The following is a 26,501-nucleotide window of genomic DNA, read 5'->3' as shown; positions in this document are numbered from 1 at the left end:
TGCCGATTAAAGTAATACCACCCTGACTGAAGATGCCAATGGGAAAAAGGGACATCTTGTCAAGCTGACACTGCTGTAACTGTGGATATCAATAATGACGATCTTCACCTGCTATATGTCCAAAATGTGACTGCTTTCAGGAAGATCACGGCTACAACCTAGAGTCTCAGAGGGCTTTGAAATCAGTCCACAGAGGAAGTTTTAAAATAAAATACAGGAAAAGGCTTAGAAGCCAAAAGTCCAGGTGTGTAAAGAAATAAGTTTGCACTTTAAAGGGTGTTTTCACCAAAGAAGCCTCACTCACAACATGTCACAACTCCTTTTGAAACTGGTTCTGCTAGTTTTCTGAAAGAGTTGTTTTAACAGGTTTAAGTTCTGAAGAAAACGTTCCTCCTCCACATTCCTTTATGATTTTAAAAATAACTTCTGCTCAAGACAGTTCAGGTTCAGTGGAGGAACAAGGAACACCAATCTTCATTATTCATGGTTAGTAAATACTACTTTATAAAATACTAATAGATTTAGATTTAAAAGTGTCATTGTATGGATTCACATTGATGTAAACTTAATATACAGCATTGATACATTGTTTATACAGAACTTTACAGATTTAAATAACACGGCTTTCTGAAGCCTCATTTGTCTCTGTATCTCTCTTCATAAATAGCCTCATTCATCTCACAACATTTATTTCTCATTTAGAATAGGAGATTTTTTTTTTCAAAGATTTTTCACTACATGACTGTCGTGGCCAAAATAATTAATAATAAAAATATATTGCGATATCTAAAATAATAATAATAATAATAATGCTATCAGTCAAAGTAACCTTTTATTTATTTTTTGGCTAATGATTCACACAATTGCATACAAAGGGAAATTACCATTTTTAGCTTAGCACTAGCAGGGCTGCCAACTCTTGAATTTAGCTTGGTGTGAAAATTATGGAACGCCAAAACTGTTTGTAATAAAATTGACAGAATTCTAACCAGTTCTGTCTTGTCTGTTGATATCAGTGTATTGTAAAAAGCGCTATATAAATAAAGGTGACTTGACATAGTTTCCACTGATGCATAAGTATTCTCTATAAGGAATGAGGATTGTGCAGCATGAGATATACATTCGATTTTAAACATGAACATGTTTCTCTACCTTGTAAGGATAATGTAAGTTCCTTTGGACCGCATATAAATGCCCAACCTTTGTGTGCTGGAAATGAAGACCACCTCTCCAGTAAATTGTCTTTCTTTTCTGTCTTGACATATAATAATAATAAATAAGAGATCTCATGGCAAAATAACTGGTGTTTGTTTCCGTGATTCGTGGAGAAAAGCTTATCTACATGTTAAGACTAGTGGTTAATTACTAGACTAGTGCGAGGGCTGCCAACTCTCAGGCATTCAGTGCAAGACTTACACTATTGACACTGTTCTTACCAGTGTTAATTTTGGCAGCCATTTTTTATTTAGTCTTAGTCTTCATCTTCAGACGAAAATGCTTATTGGTCTTTTAGTCATTTTGTCTTTCATAGTTTTAGTCTAGTTTTAGTTGACGAAAGGTCATTGCATTTTTTGTCATTACTTTTCGTCAAACTGCAGTCTCGACATTAATTTTGCTAGCTATTTATATGTAGTCTTTAGACTGTAAATGTAATTATAATTTTTCTCTCTAGGCCAATTCAATTAAGCTTATGAGAAATTTAAATGAAGGTAACAGGCTGTATTGACATTGCACTCTTTAGCAGTAGCACTTGTGCAATTCTACTAGGGGTGTAACGATTCGTTTTAACAACGATTCGATTCGATTCGCGATTCATGGTTGTCGATACGATTCAAGGACGATATTGGTTCATTTAGAACGATCCGATCCGAAACGATTCAGTGACTTAAAATCGATTCAGTAACTTTTTAGCCAAAAATTCTTGTAAGGGAATCAGGTATCAATTAATTATAGATATAAACAAACAAGTAAACAACAATTAATGTAAAATGCATTCACATTTTATTTTAATAAGTAGGACTGAACGATTATGACAAAAATGATAATTGTTGATTATTCCCTTGAAATTGTAATTGTGATTATTAATTACGATTATCACAACATAGAATGATGTTTTGAATAGTTTGGCCATGGGACCCACATTTCCACATGGTCATCAAGCCGCGGCCCACCTTTTTAGGAATTATATAGGCCTAGTATAATACATTTGTTTACACAAAAATTGTTGACACACAAGTTATGTCCCCCTTTACTTAACAATTTTTTTTTTAAGAATATGACAAATACTGATAGACAGTAGGCACTGCGAGGTTAAGCTATTAAATAGCAGTCCCAAACTAGTTTTTGTTAATACAATCTTGGTATGAGCCACCACAGTCATATAAAAATATACAAAATAACCAGTAAGTGGCATTTTGTTATGGAAACAAACAACAATTAGGCTACCATGGTGATACACAATACTTAGAAGAACTGGTAAAGAAACATGGAAACTGCTCCTGATAAATAGCAACACACATGACATACCAATAACGAAATTTATTGGTATTTTACTTTTATTTCTTAACTTACTAATTTACGACGTTGCATGCTCGTATTTCTTTTGCGCTTTAGTGAAGTGATACAGCGCGCTCCACCGCATTTGCGCGTGCAATTGAAGAGTGCGCGCTACTGCAGTATAGCGGCTGAGAGGACAGGACAGTCCGTTTTTCTGAGGTGAGAGACTTTGCGTTGCTTGTTGTCTTTGCGCTGCTGCTGGCGCGTCACGCATGGCGACGACGACACAGATAAGCAGACTGAATCGAGTAACGTTTAACGCCTTTATCATTAAAAGTGCAAAGAAAAAACATCCATATAAAGTCTAACGTGCTTAAATCCAATGCGCTATTCCCTAGTATCGATACAATCGATTCATTACCTTTTAAAACGATATTAGATCGATATATGTCGTCCGGAAGGCCAACTTGCCGAGCACAGATCGATCCAGTTGGATCGTAGGAATATAAATCGATACATCGATGTAGTTGATGAATCGTTACACCCCTAAATTCTACATATCCCTTTTCCTTAGTTCAGTGGTTCAGTGGTTTTTAGAGTGCCGTACCCCCTGCAGTCACACCTTTTCCATTAAGGGACAATATTTGCCCCCTTTTATTGATTTTTCCAGTTCATTTTTTTATCCTTATAAGTACCTTTATAAAATAAATAATGCTTTAAATTAAACAATGTTCAATAAATATGCAATGATGGCAAAAACAAAGTGATACTTTTAAAAATTAAATTAAAATCGCCAGTAGGTGGCGGTAAGTCACTGTCTTTATGAGTGAGTCATGGAGTCATTCATTCATTCATTCATTTAGTAACAAAGCAAGTTGCTATATTTATGAACAGGTCATTGAATCTCACGATTCGTTCAAAGCCACAGATTTGTTCACGAATCACTGCTGTGTGCTGCAGTTCTGCTATGGCTTTCGTTGCAAAATAGAGCAATAAGCCTACTGACAATACTGTTCTAAATGTAGTACATCACTTAATGTTACCCTTCTGTTTGTTGAACTGTTGTATAAAATCAGTGTCACATTTGAAATCGTCTGGATATTCCGGAAACATTGCATTCTTGCTCGTATAATATGATCAACATTAAAACCACTGCTGGATATCAGCCTGCATTTTGATTGCAGATTTAGTCGCACAGATAGCGCAAGCGGCTCGTGGCAGAACACAGACCGACTGAACGACACTTTAATTTAAGTAGAAAATCTCAAATGAAGATCGCTGAACTCCAGCTTACTTGTCTGATCATCCGCGCTTCTTCAGCAGTGTAGAAGAAGAACCATTCGTGCGCATGGTTGCCAGATACTAATGAAAAGGCCGGGTAGTTCTTTTAACAGAAAAGCTCTGACTAGGGGTTTAATTATTAAAATCTGGCAACCGTAATTACAGGGCCAATAAGAACAGCAGCAGATCTTATACAAGTACATTTATTGGAACCGACTGTCTAGTCGTGATTTTACGAATGGTTAAATGGTTTACAAGAGTTTTAAACCCTGAATTAAAACTTCTACAAGCAACTTCTACATACTCAGGGTCATTGCAATAACACCAACCTAACCCTAATACAGTCTCATGTCTTGATTGGTTTGCTAGATGTCAGTGGTTTGATCAACAATCTTGTAATAAGTTTGGTCAGCATGGCCTTAAAGGAATAGTTTACTTAAAAAGAAAAATTCTGTCATTTACTCAGCCTTAAGTTGTTTCAAACCTGTATGCCAAACAGTTGATGGACCCCATTGACTTCCATAGTAGGGAAAACAATACATTCATAGAGGTTTGAAACAACTGGAGGGTGAGTAAATGATGACCAATTGCATTCGAGTCAGCATTTATCAAAGCATTTCCATCACCATATATGTTGTCAACTTCAAAAAAATAAAATTTTGTTTTTAAATCCGATGACGAAGCAACACGAAGCCTGTGGCATAGTGAGATGGGGAAAGCAATTTTTCAAGCAAATCTGAAAGATTTTACCAAATTGTCAAGTGTGGAACGTTTTGACGACAAAACAACAAGAGCCGCAAGAAGATAAACTGACAAGCTGGCACCCATCCGTGAACTGTGGGAAAAATGGGTAGTGGACGAATGCTTGATTGGGTTTGGGGGCCGGTGCCAGTTCAAGCAATATAAGCCGAGCAAACCGGCTAAATATGGTCTGAAAATCTGGGCAGCATGAGATGACAAAAGGAGCTACAGCTATAATATGCAGGTGTACACCGGCAAACCTGCAGGAGCACAACACGAGCAAAACCTGGGCAAACGTGTGGTGCTTGAAATGTTACGTGATCTTGAGGGGCACATTGTCACGTGTGACAATTTTTTCACCTCTTATGCTCTTGGCACAGAGCTCTTACGAAGAAAAATAAGGATGCTAGGTACTGTGCGAAAAAAACAAGCCAGAGCTCCCAAGTGCATTGGTGACAAGTGGAAACAGGGCTCGTTTTTCATCTCTGTTTGCATTCACAGAGACACACACCATAATGTCCTACTGCCAAAAACGAACAAGAATGTGATTCTTATGAGCACCACACACAAGGATGCAGCAGTCAGTGAACGTGAGGACAGAAAACTGGAGATGATTTTAGTCTACAACGCTTTTAGACTACAACGATTTTAGATTACAACTACAACCCTGTCTAGATAGGTATGTGCTACTTTGTATTTGTTCACTGCTAAAAATAATTGTACAATAATAACTTATATTCTAAGCTAAATGGTAAATTGAACTTGAAATGTATTGAAAAAAAAAAAGAGTAAATTGCATTATCAATAGATGACCAAACATTTACTAAAATGTTGTGCATGTGTGTGTAATATTACAGATTGTTGGAACATACACATGTAGACGGAAGACAGCTCGCTGGGCCATGGCTCTCTTCTTCAATATTATTGATGTCTCGGCCTACAATTCATTTGTGCTGTGGAGGGAAATCAATCCCACCTGGGGACAGACGAAAAGCTACTGAAGGAGGCTTTTTCTGGAGGAGCTGGGGAAAGCGCTGGTGTACCCCTTCATAAAAAGAAGGCAAAACATTCCTCGCACACCAGCCTCTGTGAGCTTCCTGAGAAAAGTGCAGGATTCCAGAGATGAGGAAGTTGGTCCCTCATCGGCCGGTGCCTCCACGGCTGGTCCCTCATCAGCCGGTGCCTCCACAGCTGGTACCTCCACAACACATCCCTCTACTACCAGTCACTCAGAAAAAAGAAAGTGGTGCCAAATGTGCTTGCCAAAGGATGTAAAAACCAGCAGTTTCTGCAAAAATTGCAAACTTCCAATGTGCAAGAGACACTGTGTTACTATGTGTTGCATGTGCAGCAATGTGTAAAATAATTAGCCAAAAGTTTGAATGTAAATAGTTAAAATTATATTTATTAATGGTTATTTCGATTTTTATTCCTCTTTTTCTTCAATTTACTGTTTGATAATTATTGTATTTGCTCTTGTTTTAGCCTAATAGGTGTTCCTGATATCTGTTGCATAAAATAATTACAGTTTGTATGTATATAGTTAAAATATTTATTATTATTATTACATTTGTATTCCTCTTTTTTAACCTACAGTTTGATAATGATTGTTTGCTGTTATGTTATTTTATTATGCTTTTGCTGTTAGATCATAATTGCTGTTCCCTTCTGAAGTTTTATTACCATTTATATAATTAAACTGAATAAAATACCAATTAATTGCAAAATGTCTGTATATAAAGTGTTTTGAATTATCACTGTCCATCCCTTATTTTGTTAAATTTTTTAATGATCAAATACTGAGTAACAAAAATGCTTGCATTGTGTTCCCTTTCTAACCAAATGCTATTGTTTGATTGTAATCATAATGCAAAAAACCTGATACTTATCTAATAAAAATATCTAAACCTTGACACACAGTCTTTTAGAATGTCTAAATATATATCTAAATAAATCAAAAAGCCTCTCTATGTATTTATATAGGGAGCTACAGCCTACTGGTGGTTACATGACATTACATAAATTTTTATTTTTTAACTCCTCGCTTAAAAAAAAAGAAGAGATTTTAAAGGCCTGCACTTTATTTTAACGTGAAATGTTGCATTTATTAAAAATAATAATAATAATTCTAATGGAAGAAAATGCTCATAAATTTTTTTATAATTATTATATAGCACCATAGAATCCTTTCAAAATTCTAAATAATAATCAAAAAAATATTATTGACCAAAAATATATTACATTGGTTTTTCTGGGAAAAAAAGTTACATTTTAAGGCTTCGGTCACTTTTGACCACGAAGGAGCCAAGTGTGACCCCTAAACGAAGAGGACCAGAGGGTTAACAGATTTGTTTGGATGAGAGTCCTGATCCGAAAACAGCTTCATTACATAATCCAAATAACATTTGAGCACTCAGGTCCAAATGTTAAGAGTGAAACTACTTCAGATCTTTTTCTTTTTGTCTTGCAGCTGTGAATCTGTAAAGGACGATGGCGTCTGTTGAAGAGCTGCTCAAGAACTCACTGATGGACCTGGGAAAAGATCATCTGAAGGAGTTTAAATGGCACTTAAAAAATAACAAGCATATATCAAAGTCTGAAATGGAGAATGCAGATATCTTAGACACAGTGGATAAGATGGTAGCATGTTTTGGGCCAGAAGAAGCTGTGAAGATCACAGTGGAGATCCTGAGGAAGATAAACCAGAATAATCTGGCTGATCAGCTGGAGAACAATCACAAGCAAGGTAACATTTAATTCACAGTGACTGTAATGTGACTGACTGACTTTGCTCTGCTGATGTGTTTGTGTGGTCTATGTTTCCCAGTGAGTGATCCTCTCTCACACACACACTCAAGTCAGGCTGAAGGCAATATAAAGACGTCTGCCACGGTTGGAGCTCATTCAGAAGAGATCAGGGGTAAATAACAATCACTGCCTGTACATGGAAACGAGAAAATATAACAGCAAGCAACAATTACAGGGCCAAGAAGAACAGCAGCAGATCTTATACAAGTACATTTATTAGAACAGACTGTCTAGTCATTTTTTACGAATGGTTAAATGGTTTACAAGAGTCTTAAATCCTGAATTAAAACTTCTACAAGCAACTTCTACATATAGAGGGTCATTGCAATAACCCCAACCTAACCCTAATACAGTCTAATTTATTGTTTGGTGTGCTAGATGTCAATGGTTTGATCAAAAAGCTTTTAATTATTTTGGTCAGCATGGCCTTAAGTTGATCAGAGTCCAATAGTGACAATCCAAGGAATGCTCTGGAAGGAATTAGAAATTAATCAGAAGTTATTACGATTTTTTTTTATTTAAACCAATTGCATTCGAGTCAGCGTTAGTCAATGCGTTGTCATCACCATTTATATTGTCAACTTCAGCATAATCAGTGTAAGATGTGCATGTAAACACTATTGCAGTAAGAGTGTGATTAATTTGAATATAGTAGAAGCATGATTTTATGAAAAACACAATCACTTACTTTTCCCCTATTTCTTAAAGGATCAACTGCAGACGATAGAGAAGCTACTCTTCATAAATACACAAAGACCAGCCTCACACTGAAGGACAAATTAAAACAGGACTACGAGCAGATATTGGTTGGTAATTCAGAGACGGGTCATCAGAAATACCTGAACGATATATACACTGATTTATATGTGGTGGGGAATGAGACTGGAGGAAGAGTGAACGACCATGAGGTGATACAGATCGAATCAAATCACAACCAATTGACTGATAAGGAGAAGCCAATCGTGTGTAATGACATGTTTAAAGTCCAGTGTGACACGGGTCGACGAAACAGAAAAGTGCTGACAATGGGGATCGCAGGAGTGGGAAAAACTGTCTCTGTCAATAAATTCATCTTTGACTGGGCTGTAGGAACAGAGAATCAGGATATAGTCTTCATATTTCCACTTCCATTCCGTAGATTGAATTCGATTAAAGGAGAGTGCAGTCTCATGGGACTGCTCAACAAATACTTCTTTGGTAGTCCTGAAGAATTGCCCTCTCTTCCTGAAGGTGATGGTAAAGTTATGTTCATCTTTGATGGGCTGGATGAATGTCGCTTTCCTTTGAACTTTAAAGAAGATGACACATTTACAAATGTAAATGAAAAAACAACTGTGAGTAAGATAATAATAAACCTTATCAAGAGACACCTGGTTCCCTCTGCTCTCATCTGGATCACATCCAGACCAGCAGCAGCCAGTCTGATACCCCGTCACTACATTAATCAGGTGACAGAGGTGCGAGGATTTAACGATGAGCAGAAAGAGCAATACTTCATCAAAAACAGCAGTCCTGAGGTTGCTGGAAACCTCCTCAGTCACATCAAGAAATCCAGGAGTCTGCACATCATGTGCCACATCCCCGTATTCTGCTGGATCTCTCTCACTGTTCTTCAGCCTCTACTGGCTCGAGAAAGTAATGACAAAACTCCCACAACTCTCACAGGGATGTACACAAACTTCTTAATTTCTCAGCAGCAACAGATGGAAGAAAAATACTGTGATGACCCTGAACTTAAAGCCAATGCAGTGTCTTTTGATCAGATTATTCTGAAGCTTGGGAAACTGGCCTTTCAACAGCTGGAGAAAGGAAACCTGATTTTCTACAAAGAAGATCTTGAGGAATGTGGACTAGATGTCCAAAAAGGGTCGTTGTACTCTGGGTTATGCACTCGAATGTTTCAGGAGGAAAAGGTTTCAGTAAGAAACATTTACAGCTTTGTACATCTCAGCATGCAGGAATTCCTGGCTGCTCTTTATGTGTTTATGATGGGCAAAGATGAGAAAGCTGACCTATTTCTTCAATCCTGGAGAGAAAAACTGACATGGAGACTGTCCAAAAAGCCACTGTTTCAGCTTCATAAGGCTGCAGTCAAGAAAGCTTTACAGAGTGAGAACGGACACCTGGACCTTTTCCTCCGGTTCCTCCTGGGTCTCTCACTGGAGTCCAATCAGAGTGACCTGAAGGGAATACTGCCAGGACTGAAACTCAGAACAGGGGACATGAAAAACACAGTTAACTATATCAAAAAGAAAATAGAGAAGGAGAAATCAGTAGAGAAGACCATCAATCTCTTCCACTGTCTCAGTGAACTGAAAGATGACTTTGTGGAGGAAATCCAGAATAATCTGAGCTCAGGAAATCTTTCAGCACAGAATCTGTCCTCTGCTCAATGGTCTGGTCTGGTGTTTGTGCTCCTGATGTCAGAAGAGACTCAAGAGACGTTTGAAATGCAGAAATACAGAAGATCTGATGAAGCACTGATGAGACTGCTGCCGGTGATCAGAAACACCAGAAGAGCACTGTAAGAGTCTCCTTTACATTCATTGTTAGTCTTTTGTAATTGCCTTCATTTTAAATGGGTGACTTCCTGGCCTAGACTGTTCAGAAAAATGAATAAATGTAATGTGTGTGATGATATAAATGCTGGTTTGATGTTTTATGAAGAGAAAATTGTTTTAGCTTTGCCTACATCACTACAGTTAAAGGTATTTTAAAGCTCCAGATTATAATAGCTAATAAGCATTACTGTTGCTGTTTGTTTTGTCCTCTACACAGGCTACAGTGCTGTAATCTCACTTTTCAGTCCTGTGAACGTTTGTCTTCAGTTTTACAATCCTCAAACTCCTTTCTGAGAGAGCTGGACCTGAGTAACAATGACCTGAAGGATTCTGGAGTGAAGCTTCTTTCTGATGGACTGAAGAGTCCAAACTGTAAGCTGGAAATACTGAGGTGAATGGTTTTAAAATAACTAACTATGCTATAATCAGAGGCGGACTTAACCAATAAGTGAGGTAAGCGGCCGTTTAGCGCCCCCAAGAGACAAAACAACATTTGCAGGAATGTGATTTTTTTTTTTCATATTTATACAGAAGTATGAACCACATGGACTGCACAAGTCTGGGAAAAATATTGCTTGGGGTGGGGGGGGGGGGGGCAGGAATTGACTGTATAAAGTTTGAATTTGCAAAATTACTTATGCTTATATTTCATACATGGATTGCTTCTGACAGCACTGAACAAGCTAGCACCGCCATCTAGTGGCTGTGAATGCTTAGCATCTCAGCCAGGAGTCAAAATTAACTTGAAACAGTGTTACTTATCAGTTGGCTGGGATTTTTTTTTCATGAATTCTAACAATGCATGGTTGAAAGAACAGGATTTGGCTTAGTATGAAAATCAAATTGTGAAGGTTGTGATGTAATCGTATATATATAAATTCTGACTGTAAGGACCAAGGTTAGAACTAGGCTGTGAGGGCTGAATGTAGAAGGCTAATGATAAAGTAATTCCAAAACTGTAACTCCAATTTTTTTCCAAGGAGTCAATACAAAAAGCCAATAGGGTGAGTGTTTCCCAAAAAGGTAAATTAAAAAACATCTAAAAATGTCAAAAAAAAAAAAAAAGTCAGAAAATCAAACAGAGCAAATAAATCCAAAGAAAATCACAAGAGTAATTTATCAAAGACTGACGAGGTTGATCTCAAAATATATATATAAAAAAAAAAAAAATGGAACAGAGCTACTTACTACTCACAGGAAACGAAGCACAAGTAAGAACACTAACACATGATATGATGATGAATGATCCTGTGTTTTCAGTGTTTCAGAGCGACTCAGTTCACATTAAATCAGTGGTCTCAAACTGAGCTCCTGGAGGGTCACTGTCCTGCAGAGTTTAGATCCATGCAGGTCCAAACCACCTACCTGGAAGTTTTTAGTAATACTGGTGACTTTGATTAGCTGGATCTGACATGTTTATTTAGGGTGTAGCTAAACTCTGCAGGCGGTTGGCCCTCGAGGAGCTGAGTTTGAGTCCACTGCAGTAAATGCTACTCCACATGAACTCCTGCAAGTGAGTTTGGGCTACTCATAACATGGATCTGAAAATGTTAAAATCAACAATTTTAATCCCAATTTTGTAATGAGAATTGTTTATAAATCTCTCAACAATTAAGAAATATTAAGGTGTATCATTTGTGTTTTATTGTAATTAGCTCCCTGAGGTTTTCTGCTAAAATTAAATCTTAAGTTAGTTTAAATTTGAAGATATTTAAGGAAAATTAAGAATTTATTAGCTACTAGAATTCATTGTAAATTAATGCATTTGAACTACTTGCAAACAATAATTTATTTTAAAATATGCACACATTCACTCCTATTTGTATGACTGTTAATGTTTCTTATCTAAATGTAGATTATATATTTTCAATTCAAAACAATACAATAAAATATAAAAAACAGAATAGTCAATTGAAATTACTGCTAACAGTTAAAAATAAGAAATACCTAATGAAAGGCTGAAATAGGTATAAATATTTCTATAATAAAGTCAGAGGCCATGGTTCTTAATCGGAAAAGGGTGGCTTGCCTGCTTCAGGTTGGTGGAGAGTTCCTGCCTCAAGTGGAGGAGTTCAGGTATCTTGGGGTCTTGCTCACGAATGAGGGAAGGATGGAACGGGAGATTGACAGATGGATCGGTGCAGCTTCTGCAGTAACGCGGTCGATGTACCGGTCTGTCGTGGTGAAGGAGCTAAGCTGCAAGGAAAATCTTGATTTACCGGTTGTGGCAAGGGGGGCGTGGTTCTGCGAGGTCTGTAATGGGAGAGAGAGAGAAAGGAGACGAGCGGTGCGTAAGTAGGTCAAGTGCAAAAGACGAACGCCTGTGTCTTGTTGCAGTAATTGGCGTGGAGAGACCTGATATAAGCCGCTGTGGAGTGAGAGAGAGAAGGACTGAGGACTCGTATGCCATCATCTAGTGGAAAGAGTGGCCGACAACATTGTGGAATGAGTCTGAGCTGATCAAGTGGAAAGAGTTGAGCACAAGCTGTGGAAAGAGTATTAATGTGAGACTGTTTTTGGTGCTGTAGCGAGGCAATGGTGAATGCGCTGTGTGCACGCCTTTTGTTTATTGTTTTGAGTTTTCACAATAAAACGTACAAGTCCCAGTCACGCCGACTCTGTCTTCTTCCTTCCAAACACTGAACCTCATCACACCAGTCGATCTACTTTCCTACTCTGACCTATGGTCATGAGCTGTGGGTCATCACCTAAAGGACAAGATCCCGGATACAGGCGGCCGAAATGAGCATTCTCCTTAGGGTGGCTGGGTGTTCCCTTAGAGATAGGGTGAGAAGCTCGGTCACTCGGGAGGAGCTCAGAGTAGAGCCGCTGCTCCTCCTCATCGAGAGGAGCCAGCTGAGGTGGCTCGGGCATCTGTTCCGGATGCCTCCTGGACGCCTTCCCGGGGAGGGATTATGTCTCCCGGCTGGCCTGGGAACGCCTCGGTATTCCCCCGAAAGAGTCTAGGGAGAGGGAAGTCTGGGCTTCTTTGCTTAGACTGCTGCTCGGCCCCCCTGGATAAGCGGAAGAAGATGGATGGATGGATATTTCTATAATGCAAATAATCATAAATGTGTCTGACGACTTAACTTAATTTAGAAAAGTAATATTTTTACTTTGGTACATTTCCACAGACACTTTTTTGACTGAGTCTATAGAAAATAACAGTTGCGAATACAAACTGCACTGGGATGAGTTTCACAAAAGCATCGTAAGCCTAAGTTGATCGTAGAACAATTGCCACCAATGGTCTCAACGATCAACTTAGGCTTATGATGCTTTTGGGAAACGCAGCCAAGGTCAGTGTGTGATAGTAACGCCTGATTGCCAAACTAAAGTCATGTGGACTATTGCTGTATGTCTTTGTAGATTGTCTGGCTGTATGGTGACAGAGGAAGGCTGTGGATATGTATCTTCAGCTCTGAGTTCAAACCCCTCGCACCTGAGAGAGCTGGATCTGAGCTACAATCACCCAGGAGATTCAGGAGTCAAGCTGCTCACTGATAAACTCAACCATCCAAACTACAGACTGGAAAAACTCAAGTATGTAGAGTTTTAAGCAACACCAAAAAAAGCATTACAATCTTAACCAGTATTACTTATTACAAACCAGTTACACTTTATTATATATATTACATTACTACATTTACAAAAGATTGCAGAGGTTTAGCTCTAGTTATGCTACGAGACTACTGAATGCTTCATTCTGATTGGCTGACGAAAATTCTAAAGTTCTAAAATTCTAATACCAGCTCGCTTTTTTTTTTAACAGTTCAAAAGAGATTCATTTTGCTCTGTTGACTTTGATATTACAAACAAGTTTCATACATCAATCGATTCTGTTAAATGTGTATTATTTTTGTGTATACTCACAATAAAAACAAAGTGTTGTGCTTTTTGCCTAATAAAGAAAAATAAACACAAAGCGAGTTCTGCCTTCTCTCTGTCAGTTAAGTCCATTCTGAAACGCGTCCGAAAATGAACAATAACTCAGCGAATACTCAGTCAAACAGGCATACAGACACACATGCATGAAGCTTGAATTCTCTTCTTTTAAATGAAGTAATTTATATAAAAAACAAATATTCTCAGCTTGTGAAATCTGTATTAAAAGAGAGCGATTCCAGTCGAGCTAATTAGAGCTCATTCAAATGTAATGTGACCACGCCCCGGAGAGTGCGCGCTATTCAAACGCAAATGAATGAGGCAATCCACGCAAACCTGTGAACGCCCCCATATCAGCTCGAGAAAACACAAGTTTATTCAGATCATTACTTGTTTACACCGTCTCACAGCGCTGTGAGGAATAATAATAATGGAAAATGTACCTCAGAAGTGCAGGTATTTCGAGGAGCAAGGATCCGACTGAGCTGAGGAATACTGTAGTACGTTTTTTTTCCTTCAAGTGAATCGCGTTTCTGTTTGTGAATGAATGAACGGCAGAGATGCGCGCTGTTTACCACAGCTCGCAAAAAGACCATTTAAATTTAAATCGCTTTCTGTGTGTGAATGAATGATGATGTTTTAGCAAACTGTATTGCTATACTGAGATAAGTAAAAATCGACTGAAATATGTTGAAATAAAATGTAGGCTATTTGTATTATTGTATTTGTACACAAGCAACGTATTAAACTGCAAATTACCATTTATATGCCCTAATATTTCATAAAAACAACGTTACAGTCAGGCGAAATATGAAAGACAACATTTTGTTGACTAGATTTGGGTACAGTTTTTACTGTAGAATATACTGCCACATCAAATAAGCTTTTGTTTAGCAATTTCTGCTCATATGTTAAACTACTCCTCCTTCACGCCCCCCTTGCATATTGGCTTTCCAAGCGAAACCTGTTTTACACAATTTAAATCAATGTATTGGTTTATGTGAACGATAAAGCAAGACTATTTTCACATAATTTTGAAGCCAGGACTCGAAGCGACAACATCCATTAGTCAAAAGTCTTATTGACACATATTTAGTTTGAGTTTTGTGGTCTTATTTCAGCAACTTTCATTTTTATTTTTTCCAATAACCACACATAAACATTATTCTCTTAAAAATACAAACATCTACATTCATGTTGCTCACATATTATGGTAGCCCTGTTTGTGCTATATAGAGTGAATTTACACCTTTGCCATTATCATGTTTATAAATAACTGAAAAAAGCACAAATGTCAGGGCATGTCAAAACATCCCAAGGGCCCCAAAAACACCTTAGACCCCAGAGGGTTAACATATCACTTTGCTAAAATTATTTCATTTATTTCAGAGGTCCTGACAGCCTACAACAGCAAAAGAACCAAAACGCACAAAGACTAAGAAAATATAACAAAGAATAGAATATAAATCACAAACCATTTCCAAGTTACAAAATAACTTTATTCACTTTCTCCCGCTCTCCCATAAAAATGCATACACATAGAGTAAAGACACACTCATACAAGTCCACAGAAATTTGTTGTCACGCTGCCCTGCTACTTCATCAGTGAAATAGTTTTGCAACTTATGTAGTATGGGACTATGTTTGGTGAGGTTCAATGAGGTGATGCATGTGCACATACCCGGCTTTTCTTATTACAAAATATATGTTTTGGCATTTTGTGCAGATACAACATCTAGTATATATACAAATTAAATGAACCACAGCTCTGCTTTTCTTTAACCAGAGCATGTGAGTGTGATTGGCTGGAGATTGTTTCCACCTATTGCAACTGTCACTTCTGTCTGTGTATATTTTGGCTAGTCTGGCATTGGTGTAGTGTACTCTGTGAAGAATCTTGCATTGCATCAAACTGAGCCGGGCGCATATAGAGTAAGAATGTTCTAAATCAATTATATAATCCCACTCTATTTCAAGTATAGTGACCACCAGCTCTTGTTCCCAAGTATTTTTGAGTGAAATAGAGGGGTCAGGATTTAATTAATCTATTTAGATTAGCCCTTTTCTGTCTGAGCTAAGAGAGAGAAGGGTGTCCATTTTAGAATCAGGAGGAAGATTAGAAAACTGGGCAAACTGATTTTGTACAAAATGTCTGATCTAAAAGAAGCGAAAAATGTGTTTTCGGAAGATCAAACTTCTGACAATTCTGAAAAGGATATAAATATTCCTTTATCATAAATGTCGTTGATGGTACTGAGACCCCTAGAAGACCAGTCATGAAAAACTGGATCGGAACATGATGGTAGTAAAGATAAATGGTTTACTATAGGAGCCAGAGCAGATGGTTTGATTAACCCAAAATGCTTCCTAAATTGAACCCATATTTTAACCCTCTGGGGTCTAAGGTGTTTTTGGGGTCCTTGAGATGTTCTGACATGCCCTTACATTTGTGCTTTTTTCAGTTGCTTATAAACATATTAATGGCAAAGGTATAATTACACTCTATTTAGCACAAACAGGGCTACCATAATTGAGAAAATAATGTTTATGCATGGTTATTGAAAAAACCAAAAATGAAAATTTCGGAAATAAGGCCACAAAACACATACTAAATATGTGTCAATAGGACTTCTGAATAATGCATTTTGTCGCCTAGAGTTTTTTCTTCAAAATGATGTGAAAATCATACTGCCTAATCGTTCACATAAAACAATACATTGATTTAAATTTTGTAACACACTTTTTGTTTGGAAAGGCAATATGCAGGTGGGCGTGATTCACACCTGAGGAGACAATGCCCCCACATAATGAGGCTGCATACTTAATGAGCCTTTCATTCAGGTGTGTGACTGAGCCACAAGAAAGAATGCAAGGACAATATATATATATATATATATATATATATATATATATATATATATATATATATATATATATATATATATATATATATATATATATATATATATATGTGACCCGTCACGGAAACCAGGGACACAAGTCGGCAGCACAACTTTCGAGCAAAATGAGAAAGAAGCGTTTTTTTTCAAAATTGGTGATTTTCGTTTTTTTCGCAGAATCTGTTAGTTGAGATCACGAAGAAGCCTCTCCATGTTTGCGATAGCAGTATTGGTATATTTAAAAGCGTACATTTTTATGTTGAAATCGGCTTGTTTTTCGGAGATTCTAGCACGCAGTAGGGGCGTGTCATTGTCAGTGTGTATTTCCATACTGAATAAGCCGGCGTGGCTACTTATTATGCAGCGCTCTGACCGGCTCTATCTGATTTCAAAATTCAATGAAGATGGACGACAATAACATTACGATGTCCAGCAATCGATTTAAATAGTAGGTTACATGGGGTTTAATTTGTCGTTTAATGAAATGTAGCCTAATACATGTTGTCAGTGCCAATACATAGATCCGCCTGTAAATGAATGGTACAGTGGTAGAGCTTTCGCCAGCCGTGTCAGAGGTTGAGAGTTCGAATCTGCCCTTGTCTAGGTTTTTTTTTTTTTCTCGTATAGTTTTTTTTCTCTCATCAAAACGATTATGTTCATCAGTGGTTGTATATCAAGCAGGGACACGCAAACGTTTGAATTATTTTGTTATTTCAACAGAACGAATAGAGTGTATCCGCAACGGATTGAAGAGCGCGTCGAGTGAAGACAATGCAGTGTGTGCGCGAGCCACACGAGTAAACACTGTATCTGCGCCACTGATTGCAGCGGCAACGAGCACTTTGATCACTTGATTAAAAAAAACAACACATTTCAGCGCTAGTGTCTTATTTAAAAAACGAACGAAATGAATGCTCTGCCAGTTAACTGGAGATGTTTTATTTAGAGAATTTGTAGAATTGGTACATTCAGGGGGGAGGGGGAGACGGGGGGGCTTTACAGGGAGTATGACTTATCTAAATGAGATGTAAATGAGCCCTATTGTCATTCCCAGAAGGGTGAGAACTTGCCAATCTTTAGAAGCAGATTTCTACCATTTCAGTTTTTTTGAGTGCCTACCTTCAAATGGCCACAACTTCTCCAAATATTATCAGATTTCCATGTGTTACACATCGTTGGAAAGCTTGAATACTACACTTTCAGAATATGCGAATAACTCAAAATGCCCCAGAACCGACTTGTGTCCCTACTTTCCGTGACTGGTCACATATATATATGTGTGTATATATATAAAATTGGTTCACAGTTGTTGTTGTTTTTTCCACAAATTGTGCTTGCAAATTGTATAATATCCAAGGTAAACATTTCTAGTAATTGTGCAGTTAATTGTTCTCATACTGTATTTTCAGATTTGGAAAATATTCTCTACCCAAATGTGTCACTAATAAAGCATAATAAAATTATTTAAAGAGAAGGCTTATATTGACCTTTTAAGATTTTGTTTACATCTATCCTTGTATGTATTTATTAAAAAGGTTATACAATTACAACAACATTTAAAATTGTAACAATATTTCCAGTGTAATCTTGCTTTGTAAAAACTAAAGTATACATTTTATCATACGTAATTCAATTCATATGAGCAGAAATTGGCAACATTATAAGCTTATTTGATGTGGCAGTATTTTACAGTAAAAACTTTATAATCTATCCGATTTTGTAGTCGATTTTTACTCATCTCAGTATAGCAATAGAGTTTGGTAAAAGCTGTTCATTCATTCACACACAAAAACGCGATTCATTTTGAAACAGTATTTTTGCCAGCTGTAGTAGCTCCACAACAGCGCGCATCTGTGCGTTCATTCATTCATGCTCAGAAACGCGATTCATAAAACAGTCTTTTGCGTGTACAGACACTTGCGATTAGAACAAAGCAGATATAGAACTGACCTATTCCTCAGCCGGATCCCTTTGCTCCTCGATATGAAACTTCCAGAACTTCTGCGGTAAATTTTCCAGGATTATCAAGATAGTATTATTCCTCACAACGTCGTAAAGTACAGTCTGAAAGTAAACTCGCGGTGTGTGTTATCCAGCTGATGTGGGCGTTTCACAGGTTTGCGTGGATCGCCTCACATTTGCGTTTGAATAGCACGCTCTCTCCGTGGGCAGGGTCACATTAAAACTTAATGAGCTGAGATGAGAACGATTGACATCTCTCTCTTTTCATACATATTACATAAACTGTGAATATTTGTTTTTTATAAAAATTACTTCATTTCAAGCTTCATGCCTGTGTGTCTGTATGCCTGTTTGACTGAGTATTCGCTGAGTTATGGTTCATTTTCGGATGCGTTTCAGAATGGACTTCACTGACAGAGAGAAAGCAGAACTTGCATCATGTTTATTTTTCTTTATTTGGCAAAAAGCACAACACTTTGTTTTTATTGTGAGTATACACAAAAATAATACACACTTAACAGGATCGATTGATGTATGAAACGTGTATGGAAGATCAAAGTCAACAGAGTAATTAGAATATCTTTTGCACTGATAAGGAAAAACGCGAGCTGGTCTCGCCGGCGATACCGCCGACCCCAGGGGGTTAAGAGTATTGGCTACTACTAAACTGCCAAAGAAATTTTTACAATTTATAGGAAGCTAAGAGTAAATCACAGAATGAAGGGAGAATTATGAGGATGACAATTCCATTCGGGCCCAAACAAGGTGTTCAGAAACTCTTGAGGAGTTGGTCCAATACAAAAGCTTATTGATATTATAGGCCCAGTAATACTGTTAAAAATTATTAGTAAAACTGTTAAAAAAGCGATGCCCCCTTTGGGAGTTTGAGTACATTTTGCCTTATCCGTGTACACGTCAAAAATTGACTCCAAAACTGGCCCAACAGCAATAATATCTGGCCCGTGTCCGCAGCCAGATTATTTTGATAGCGGCTGGTTCTGAAATAGATCTGTCATGACAGCAATAGTTACTCACAATCACTTCGTTGTTAGTGATTTTTCCATCAAAATAAAAGTATGAGAACGTTTTTGCAGCAATGTTTTATCTTGAAATTAATTGAGATCTTTTAATTTAAAAAGTTTTGAACGACATTCAAAAGAGTCTGTGGATCGCTAGACACACCTCTAAAATAGCAGTCATGAAATGTGTGGTATGAAAAAACTAACAGTGAACCATTTAAATGTTTGCTTATAACACAGGGCCTCAGCACCAACACATGAACAATAACAAAGTTATTCCTTTTTTGTCAAATTAGATTGACAAGACAATCAGCAAACAACTAATTTCTTGATCATGGATGCAGAACAGCTGGGGGTGCAAATGCTTATACTCCTGAAATGATAGAGAAAACAGGAGTAGGCTACATGAATTAAAGTTAGATTCAATTCAGTAACTACGTTCAAAATACATTTTGGCTATTACTAGGGGTGGCACGGTTCACAAAACCCACGGTTCGTTTCGTATCACGGTTTTAGGGTCACGGTTTTCTGTTCTGTACGGTTCTTGTTGTTATTTTTTTTTTAAATCTTTAACACTCCAAAAATGTACTTCAGCATATGATATATAGCTTAATTATCTAATTATTAATTTATTTATTTCATAAATGGGGCGTGTTTGCAAAACGCAGCTTCTCATTTCCCATTCCGAAGTAATATAGTGAGTGGTCACCATGAGTAAACTTTCAGTGGCCCTGGAGGTCCATCCATCTGTAGCGAGAGCTACGTGGGCTGTGTCGGACAGTTCTTTGTCAATTTCTCCTCGTGTCTCGTCATCATAGGCGTAATTTGCAGGTGGGACATGTCCCCACCACTTTTTGCCAGGGTCGATATTGTCCCCACCACTTTTGAAACATCTTGCGGCACGGATGTACCAATAGAAATAAATAAAACATCTCCAGTTAACTAGCAAAGTATTCGTTTCGTTCGTTTGTTACATAAGAAGCAATCTAGCGCTGAAATGTGTTTTTTTTAAGCAAGTGATCAAAGTGCTCGTTGCCGCTGCGATCAGTGGCGCTGATACAGTGTTCTCTTGTGGCTCGTGCACACGCCGTACAGTCTTCACTCGGACGCACGCTTCAATCCGTTGAGGAGACTCTCTAGTCGTTCCGGTGAAATCACAAAACAAAATTCACACAAATCTGTCCCTGCTTAATATACAACCACTGATAAACATAATCGGTTTTGATGAAAAAGAAAAAAAATATATACGAGTGCGGATTAGAACTTCAGAACCTATGACACGCTTGATTATGCCAAGTTCTGCCACTGGACCATTAAAGTACATACGTGAAACAGTCGATATATGCATTTATTCACGTGAAAAAACAACATATAGTGGAGTAGATCTCATTAAATGTCTAAGTAAACCAAGTGTACTATTTAAATCGATTGCTGGACGTCGTAATGTTATTCTACATACATCTGATTTATGATTTAGCAATGTATTAGCACGGGCACGAGGCTACATTGCGCATGCGTCGAACCGTGCGACACACACACGCTCCGAACCGAGACAAGTGAACCGAATGGTTCGGATGTTTTTTCATGTACCGTGCCACCCTTAGCTATTACACAGGCTTAGTAGGCTACTCACTTAATGTGAAAACTGGTATCTTCCATCAGTCATGATTTTTTTGAATGTTGGGTGATATGGATGTCACTTTAATCCACAGACAGTTTTCCAGAATTTATGCGTCGGTTGTTTTCTCTCATGTGTCTTTAACGCATTCATTGATGAGAAGGTTGACTCGCATGTATAGGTGGAAGGGAACATTGTGTTTTGATTGCGCTGTACTCTTCTGAGCATGCCACCCAAAAGGCACTCACAGACTCCGCACTTCTGAGCACATCAATGACCAGGGAAGTTGTTTGGAAATCAATTAACTCTATCTGAAATGCTGCCTCGTCCAACAAGGGGATCGTTTTTTTCACCAGGGAGGAGAAGTCTCCTGGTCGGACTGTGAGAGGGTCACGCACAAAAGCAATAATATCCTTTGGGATAGAGTAGTCCACAAACCTAGAAGTGAAGTTGGCCGTAGCTCCTTGATGAAGTCCACCATCAGCTCTGTCACTTCTCCCAGGGCCAGTGCTTTTAGTGTACTGAAATGTAGCAGCCGGCCAGTTGATATATCTGATTCCAACAACTCCAGCTTCCTCAAGAATGATTCCAGTTTTTCAACCATGTCCGCTATGGTTTTGCCTTTCCCCTGTAGCTGCAGATTAAGCTGATTTAGGTTGCCAAATGTATCCGCTAAAAATGCAACATTAGACATGAAATTTTCATCTTCCAGGAGGGCAAGGTGATCAGCTGCTACCCTCATCTTAATTTAAGGAGCGCCTTGGCCTCATCCAGAAGCGCACAGAAGCGGCCCAACGCGCTTCCTTTGCTTAACTAGAACACGTCATTGTGTAGCAGCAAGTCTTCGTAAGTGGCCTCTTCTGACTCAGCCACAAGTTGTCGGAAAAGACGATGCTGTGTGCTTGATGTTGCCCTGACAAAATTAATGATTCGCATCACTTAATCCATAACTTCCTTTAGCTAACCGCTAAGCCTGGCGCAAAGGACACTCTGGTGGATGAGGCAATGCAGTTCATGTATTTGGGGGCCAATCTCCTTCACTTTGCTTACCAGACCTCTGTGCTTTCCCACCGTCGCAGGATCCCCGTCTGTCACGATTAGGTTAACCTTCCCAAATGACCATGAATGCAGCTTAAACATCTCTTCCATTTTCATAAATATAATGTCCCCAGTTGTGTGCCCTTCTAATGGAATAAAATAAAACAGCTCTTCCCTGAACTTCCCTGAAAGTAACATAGATGCACATCTGGGCTACATCTGTGTTGTCAGTGCTCTCATCAATGGCTAGGGAAAAGTAGTTGGCCTGATTGAGACTACTGATCATAACTTCCTGCACAGCATCTGACAGCGCATCTATGCACTGGGTAACGGACCTCGCATATAGGGGTAACTGTTTCACAGAGGCAATAACAGCATTCATCGACTTGTCAGTAGCCGCCAGTTCTTTCAAAACTGTCACCATAACCTCTTTGAAAACCTCTAAACCTCAGTGAATGGCCGGTTGTGTCGCTTTTAGGGACGCACTTGTCACTTTCTGTTGATCTGTGAGGCCCTGCACTAGGATTCTGCTGCTGTGTGCATAATTTTCTTTCAATGCTTCAATTTGCGATTTCGTGCCCCTGTTTGGATCAGAAAGGACACTTTGAAGGTCCCATGCTTCGTCTCGTGGTGCTGTCTAATATTATATTCTTTGCAAACAGCGACAACTTCGTTGCAGATAAGACACACTGGCTTTGCAACTAGGTAGGATGAACGCAGTTGTCTTTCCATTCTTCTTTGTATGCCCTATTTTCGCTGTCAACTTTCCTCTTTAGACTCTTTGATAGTGCCATTTTCTCTCACCAGCTTAAATGTTAACATCACTCTGCACACAAAGTAAAAGCGTACCTCCAGCATGCAAACAATAAAAAAATAAAAAATGCAGTTTAGTATGTGAGGATGCCAAGGAATAATTCTGAGTGTAAAAGTAGGCTACGTCAAATAATTATTACAATAAGTTAGGCTTCATTGTGTAACAACAAGCAAATTAAAATGATACACATTTATTATTCACAATATGGATAGAGGAAATAAAACAAAGTTCGTTAAGAGCATGACTCAAACATGCCATTAATGGGCTTATTCAAGTCGAGTTATTTTTATCCATTGCACATCTCCCACATATGTGTGTTCTAGCAAGGCAGTCTGTGTTGCAAGTTGGTGAATGAAGATACTTGCTAGGTGTCAGGGTTCTGTCACGTCTGTCTGGTTTAATTCTTAGTTTGGTGACAGAGCTCTGACTTTCCCGGTTTGTCATGTTCTTGTGTTCTAGTCCTGTTTGTTGTGAGCACATGGCTTGTCATGTGTTTCCTTGTGCCATGTGCTCTCCTGTCTATTGTCTAGCTCCTCCCATCTTGTTATCTGATTGTTGATTTATTTGTCCCACCTGCCTTACTCGTTACCCTCCTTTGTTTGCTCCCCTATTTAGTCTCCCTGTGTTTGTAGTCCAGTGCTGGTTCGTTATATCTATGTTTCCTCGTGTTCCTGCTAAAGACCTGTTTATCTTGTTTGCCTGCTTTGTTTTCATTTGTACCTGGATTTATTTTCTATCTTTATTAAACATTCAACCTCTGCAATTGAGTCCTCACTCTCCTTTTCCACAACCATATCGTGACACTAGGTTACGTGTCACTACTGATTTATTCATTTATCCAGTGTGAAATACTGACTCTGCCACACAAATGTGGCTTTTTGTTAATGACTGTCCTATTACAGGATTTAACACAGAGTAACAGCTCACTACCAGTTACAAAAGACACTGTAACATTCTGTCACAGGCAATTCTAGTTGCATTTTTCATCAATACATTTCTTAAATTAACGTTTGACTATGTTCCATCTAATGGCGAAATTTTTATTTGTATTGCCGAACTTACAACAGTAGTAGATCACAGTTAGGCAAAATCACAGACCAGGTCACCTTTGAGAGACAACAAGAAATCAGATTACATTAAAAGTTCAATAAACTTATCTTGCAAAATGGTTCTCTTTATTGCTGAAGAACGCAGAGTTCGTGCGTGTGTCCTAAGAGCAGCGTGCGTGTGTTTCTTTAAGAAAGCAGGGCTTGCTTCGGTTGAGCGCGGCCGCGGGATGTTCAAGTCTCTTTAAAGTTGAGGTTGCCGGCTACGTTTGCTTTGCTGAACATAGGGAGAGTCCGAAGACGAAAATAAAGAAAAGACTTAAAGAAAAAGTAAAACAGAGAACGCTCCCAAAAAGGGAGCCATATGGATCTTCTCGCTGACGAAGAGGGTTCGTAAAAGTGCTCCCAGAGAGACTTCGGTGTCAGTCTCTTATGGAGAGGATGGGTTCACGCCTCTGTTCGCGCGAACAACCAATGAACGTCCAAAGATCTGAAGCGGGAACAAGTTCCTTTGTCTCTGGGGGAGACACCCACTCGAGTGAGTTATGGTGTTGTCAAATTTGAGAAGATTTGCTCAAGTAAGACGATTCATATAGTAATAATCATATCATTGCAATCTATTATCGAGATTCAACTCCGTTAAGTCTCAAGATTTAAAATGATATAAAACATGTCATATGAAAGATTATAGGAATACACAAAGTTACATAAGATATGCATAATTACACACATTTAAGGTTTGTTCATTCAAATAAACGTCATAAATGAAGCGAATATAACCTGTCTGGTAAACAGGAGTATAGGAGATACATATGACATGCTTATATTCTAAGTTTAATATTCAAAGTTTGTGTATGTGTGTGCGTCGGAATGTTGGCTTTCCGTTATCTCTCTAGCAGAGGAGCTTGATGAGCCGCTGAAAGAGGAGAAACATTCTTCAAAAATATATTTCAGAGCTAAACACTTGAAGATCATGACTATATGATCAAAACAACACTAATCAACATGCATAATGGAATTGTACATATATCAAAAAAGAATATCTCTAAGTTCTAAGTTAAACACAAAGGATGTTTGTGTGTGTGTGGGGGTGTGTCACGTAGCAGGAGAAAGTTTCGTTATCTCTTTGTGGGTCCCTTTGATGGAGAAGAATGTTGATTTTAGGTTCTGGAGTGTGTCTAGAGGCTCGTAAAAGGTGTTAGAGAGCCATCTAACCCAGCCATGCTGGCACCAGGCTGGTCAGTTAGCTCGCAGAGAGTTTGATTTACATACATGAGTTCAGAGGCTAAAAGCTTTTTGGGTTTCATAAGGAATGTTCATTGTTGTAGATACACCGAGCCATGAGTCATGTGATTCAAAACCAAAGGATGAATGAATGAACCGCTCATATGCTACACACTCATAATTATACATTTTATATTGAAATGTTTTATATTATGGAGCATAAAAACATCCTTGTGTCGTACATTGAAAGGTTGCTTACCTTCCTATATTTCATATTTCAACATGTTTCAGTCTATTTCACACACTTTCACAAACAGTTATATTATGCCTTAATTAAACTCAGTACAAAGGGGGAAAAAATTTATTCTCTTTTAAATCCCTATGTACAATAATGTTAATATGGGCGGAAGTCAACAGCACATAGTTGCCAAAATGTAAAATTAGTTATTGTATGCATTTAAATATGATACATTTTTGTTTTAACTTTATAAAATAATGTAAAATTAGCACCTATCTTCTATTACAAATGCACAGTGCTCACATTTATTTGTGCATTAAAAAAATTACATATCAGCTGGTGCCTTATATTGTCATACCTGCAAACTTGTCGCTTTTCGGCGACAATCGCCGTTTTCTTGGTCAATTGGGTCATTTACGTGAATCGCGTAGAACCGGAGAGTTTTTTTTGGGGGGGGGGGGGGGGGGGGTTATTGTTTCTCACAGTAACTGCCATGCAGGCTAGAATTGCGAAACATTATTGGATAATTCTTATAATTGACATTTCTCTGGGCCAATCGGAATCTTAGCACTTTTTCTCTTGGCCAATTGGAATCTTAGGACTTGCGTCAGAATCTTGAAGCACACAGCGTCAACTGAGCTGAGCTCGCCAATTTGATGAGACGCCTGGCTACCGTGTGAGTCTAATGGAAACTCACGCATGAATTTTCCTGCATTTTAGCGCCCACCAAAATGATTTTTTGTCCCGCCAAAGTCTTATTTGATCGGTGAGTAATGTAGATGAACGGCTGCGTTTGTGACAGGGCGTATGTTTAACTGAAAGAACGAGCAGAGAGTGAGAGAGAGAGCCGGTCGCGCGCGCGCACTCTCT

At 38.3% G+C, this 26,501-nt stretch overlaps 1 protein-coding gene across 1 annotated transcript in view; it reads left to right on the top strand.

The window, feature by feature from the left end:
• Window positions 1-397: 397 nt before the first annotated feature.
• The window catches only part of LOC311289270 (NLR family CARD domain-containing protein 3-like), a 39,039-nt gene continuing 12,935 nt past the window's right edge, over window positions 398-26,501 (top strand). Inside the window, exons 1-6 of the mRNA XM_084407109.1 lie at window positions 398-486; window positions 6,989-7,264; window positions 7,346-7,438; window positions 8,035-9,850; window positions 10,105-10,278; window positions 13,257-13,430. Of these exons, the coding sequence (XP_084263235.1) occupies window positions 7,009-7,264; window positions 7,346-7,438; window positions 8,035-9,850; window positions 10,105-10,278; window positions 13,257-13,430 (2,513 nt within the window). The 5' untranslated portion in view covers window positions 398-486; window positions 6,989-7,008. The remainder of the gene's footprint in view (window positions 487-6,988; window positions 7,265-7,345; window positions 7,439-8,034; window positions 9,851-10,104; window positions 10,279-13,256; window positions 13,431-26,501) is intronic.

This window comes from Rutilus rutilus (assembly GCF_951802725.1).
Source record: "Rutilus rutilus genome assembly, chromosome: 4".
Lineage (NCBI taxonomy): Eukaryota > Metazoa > Chordata > Actinopteri > Cypriniformes > Leuciscidae > Rutilus > Rutilus rutilus.
This window is presented reverse-complemented; position numbering and strand designations above follow the sequence as displayed.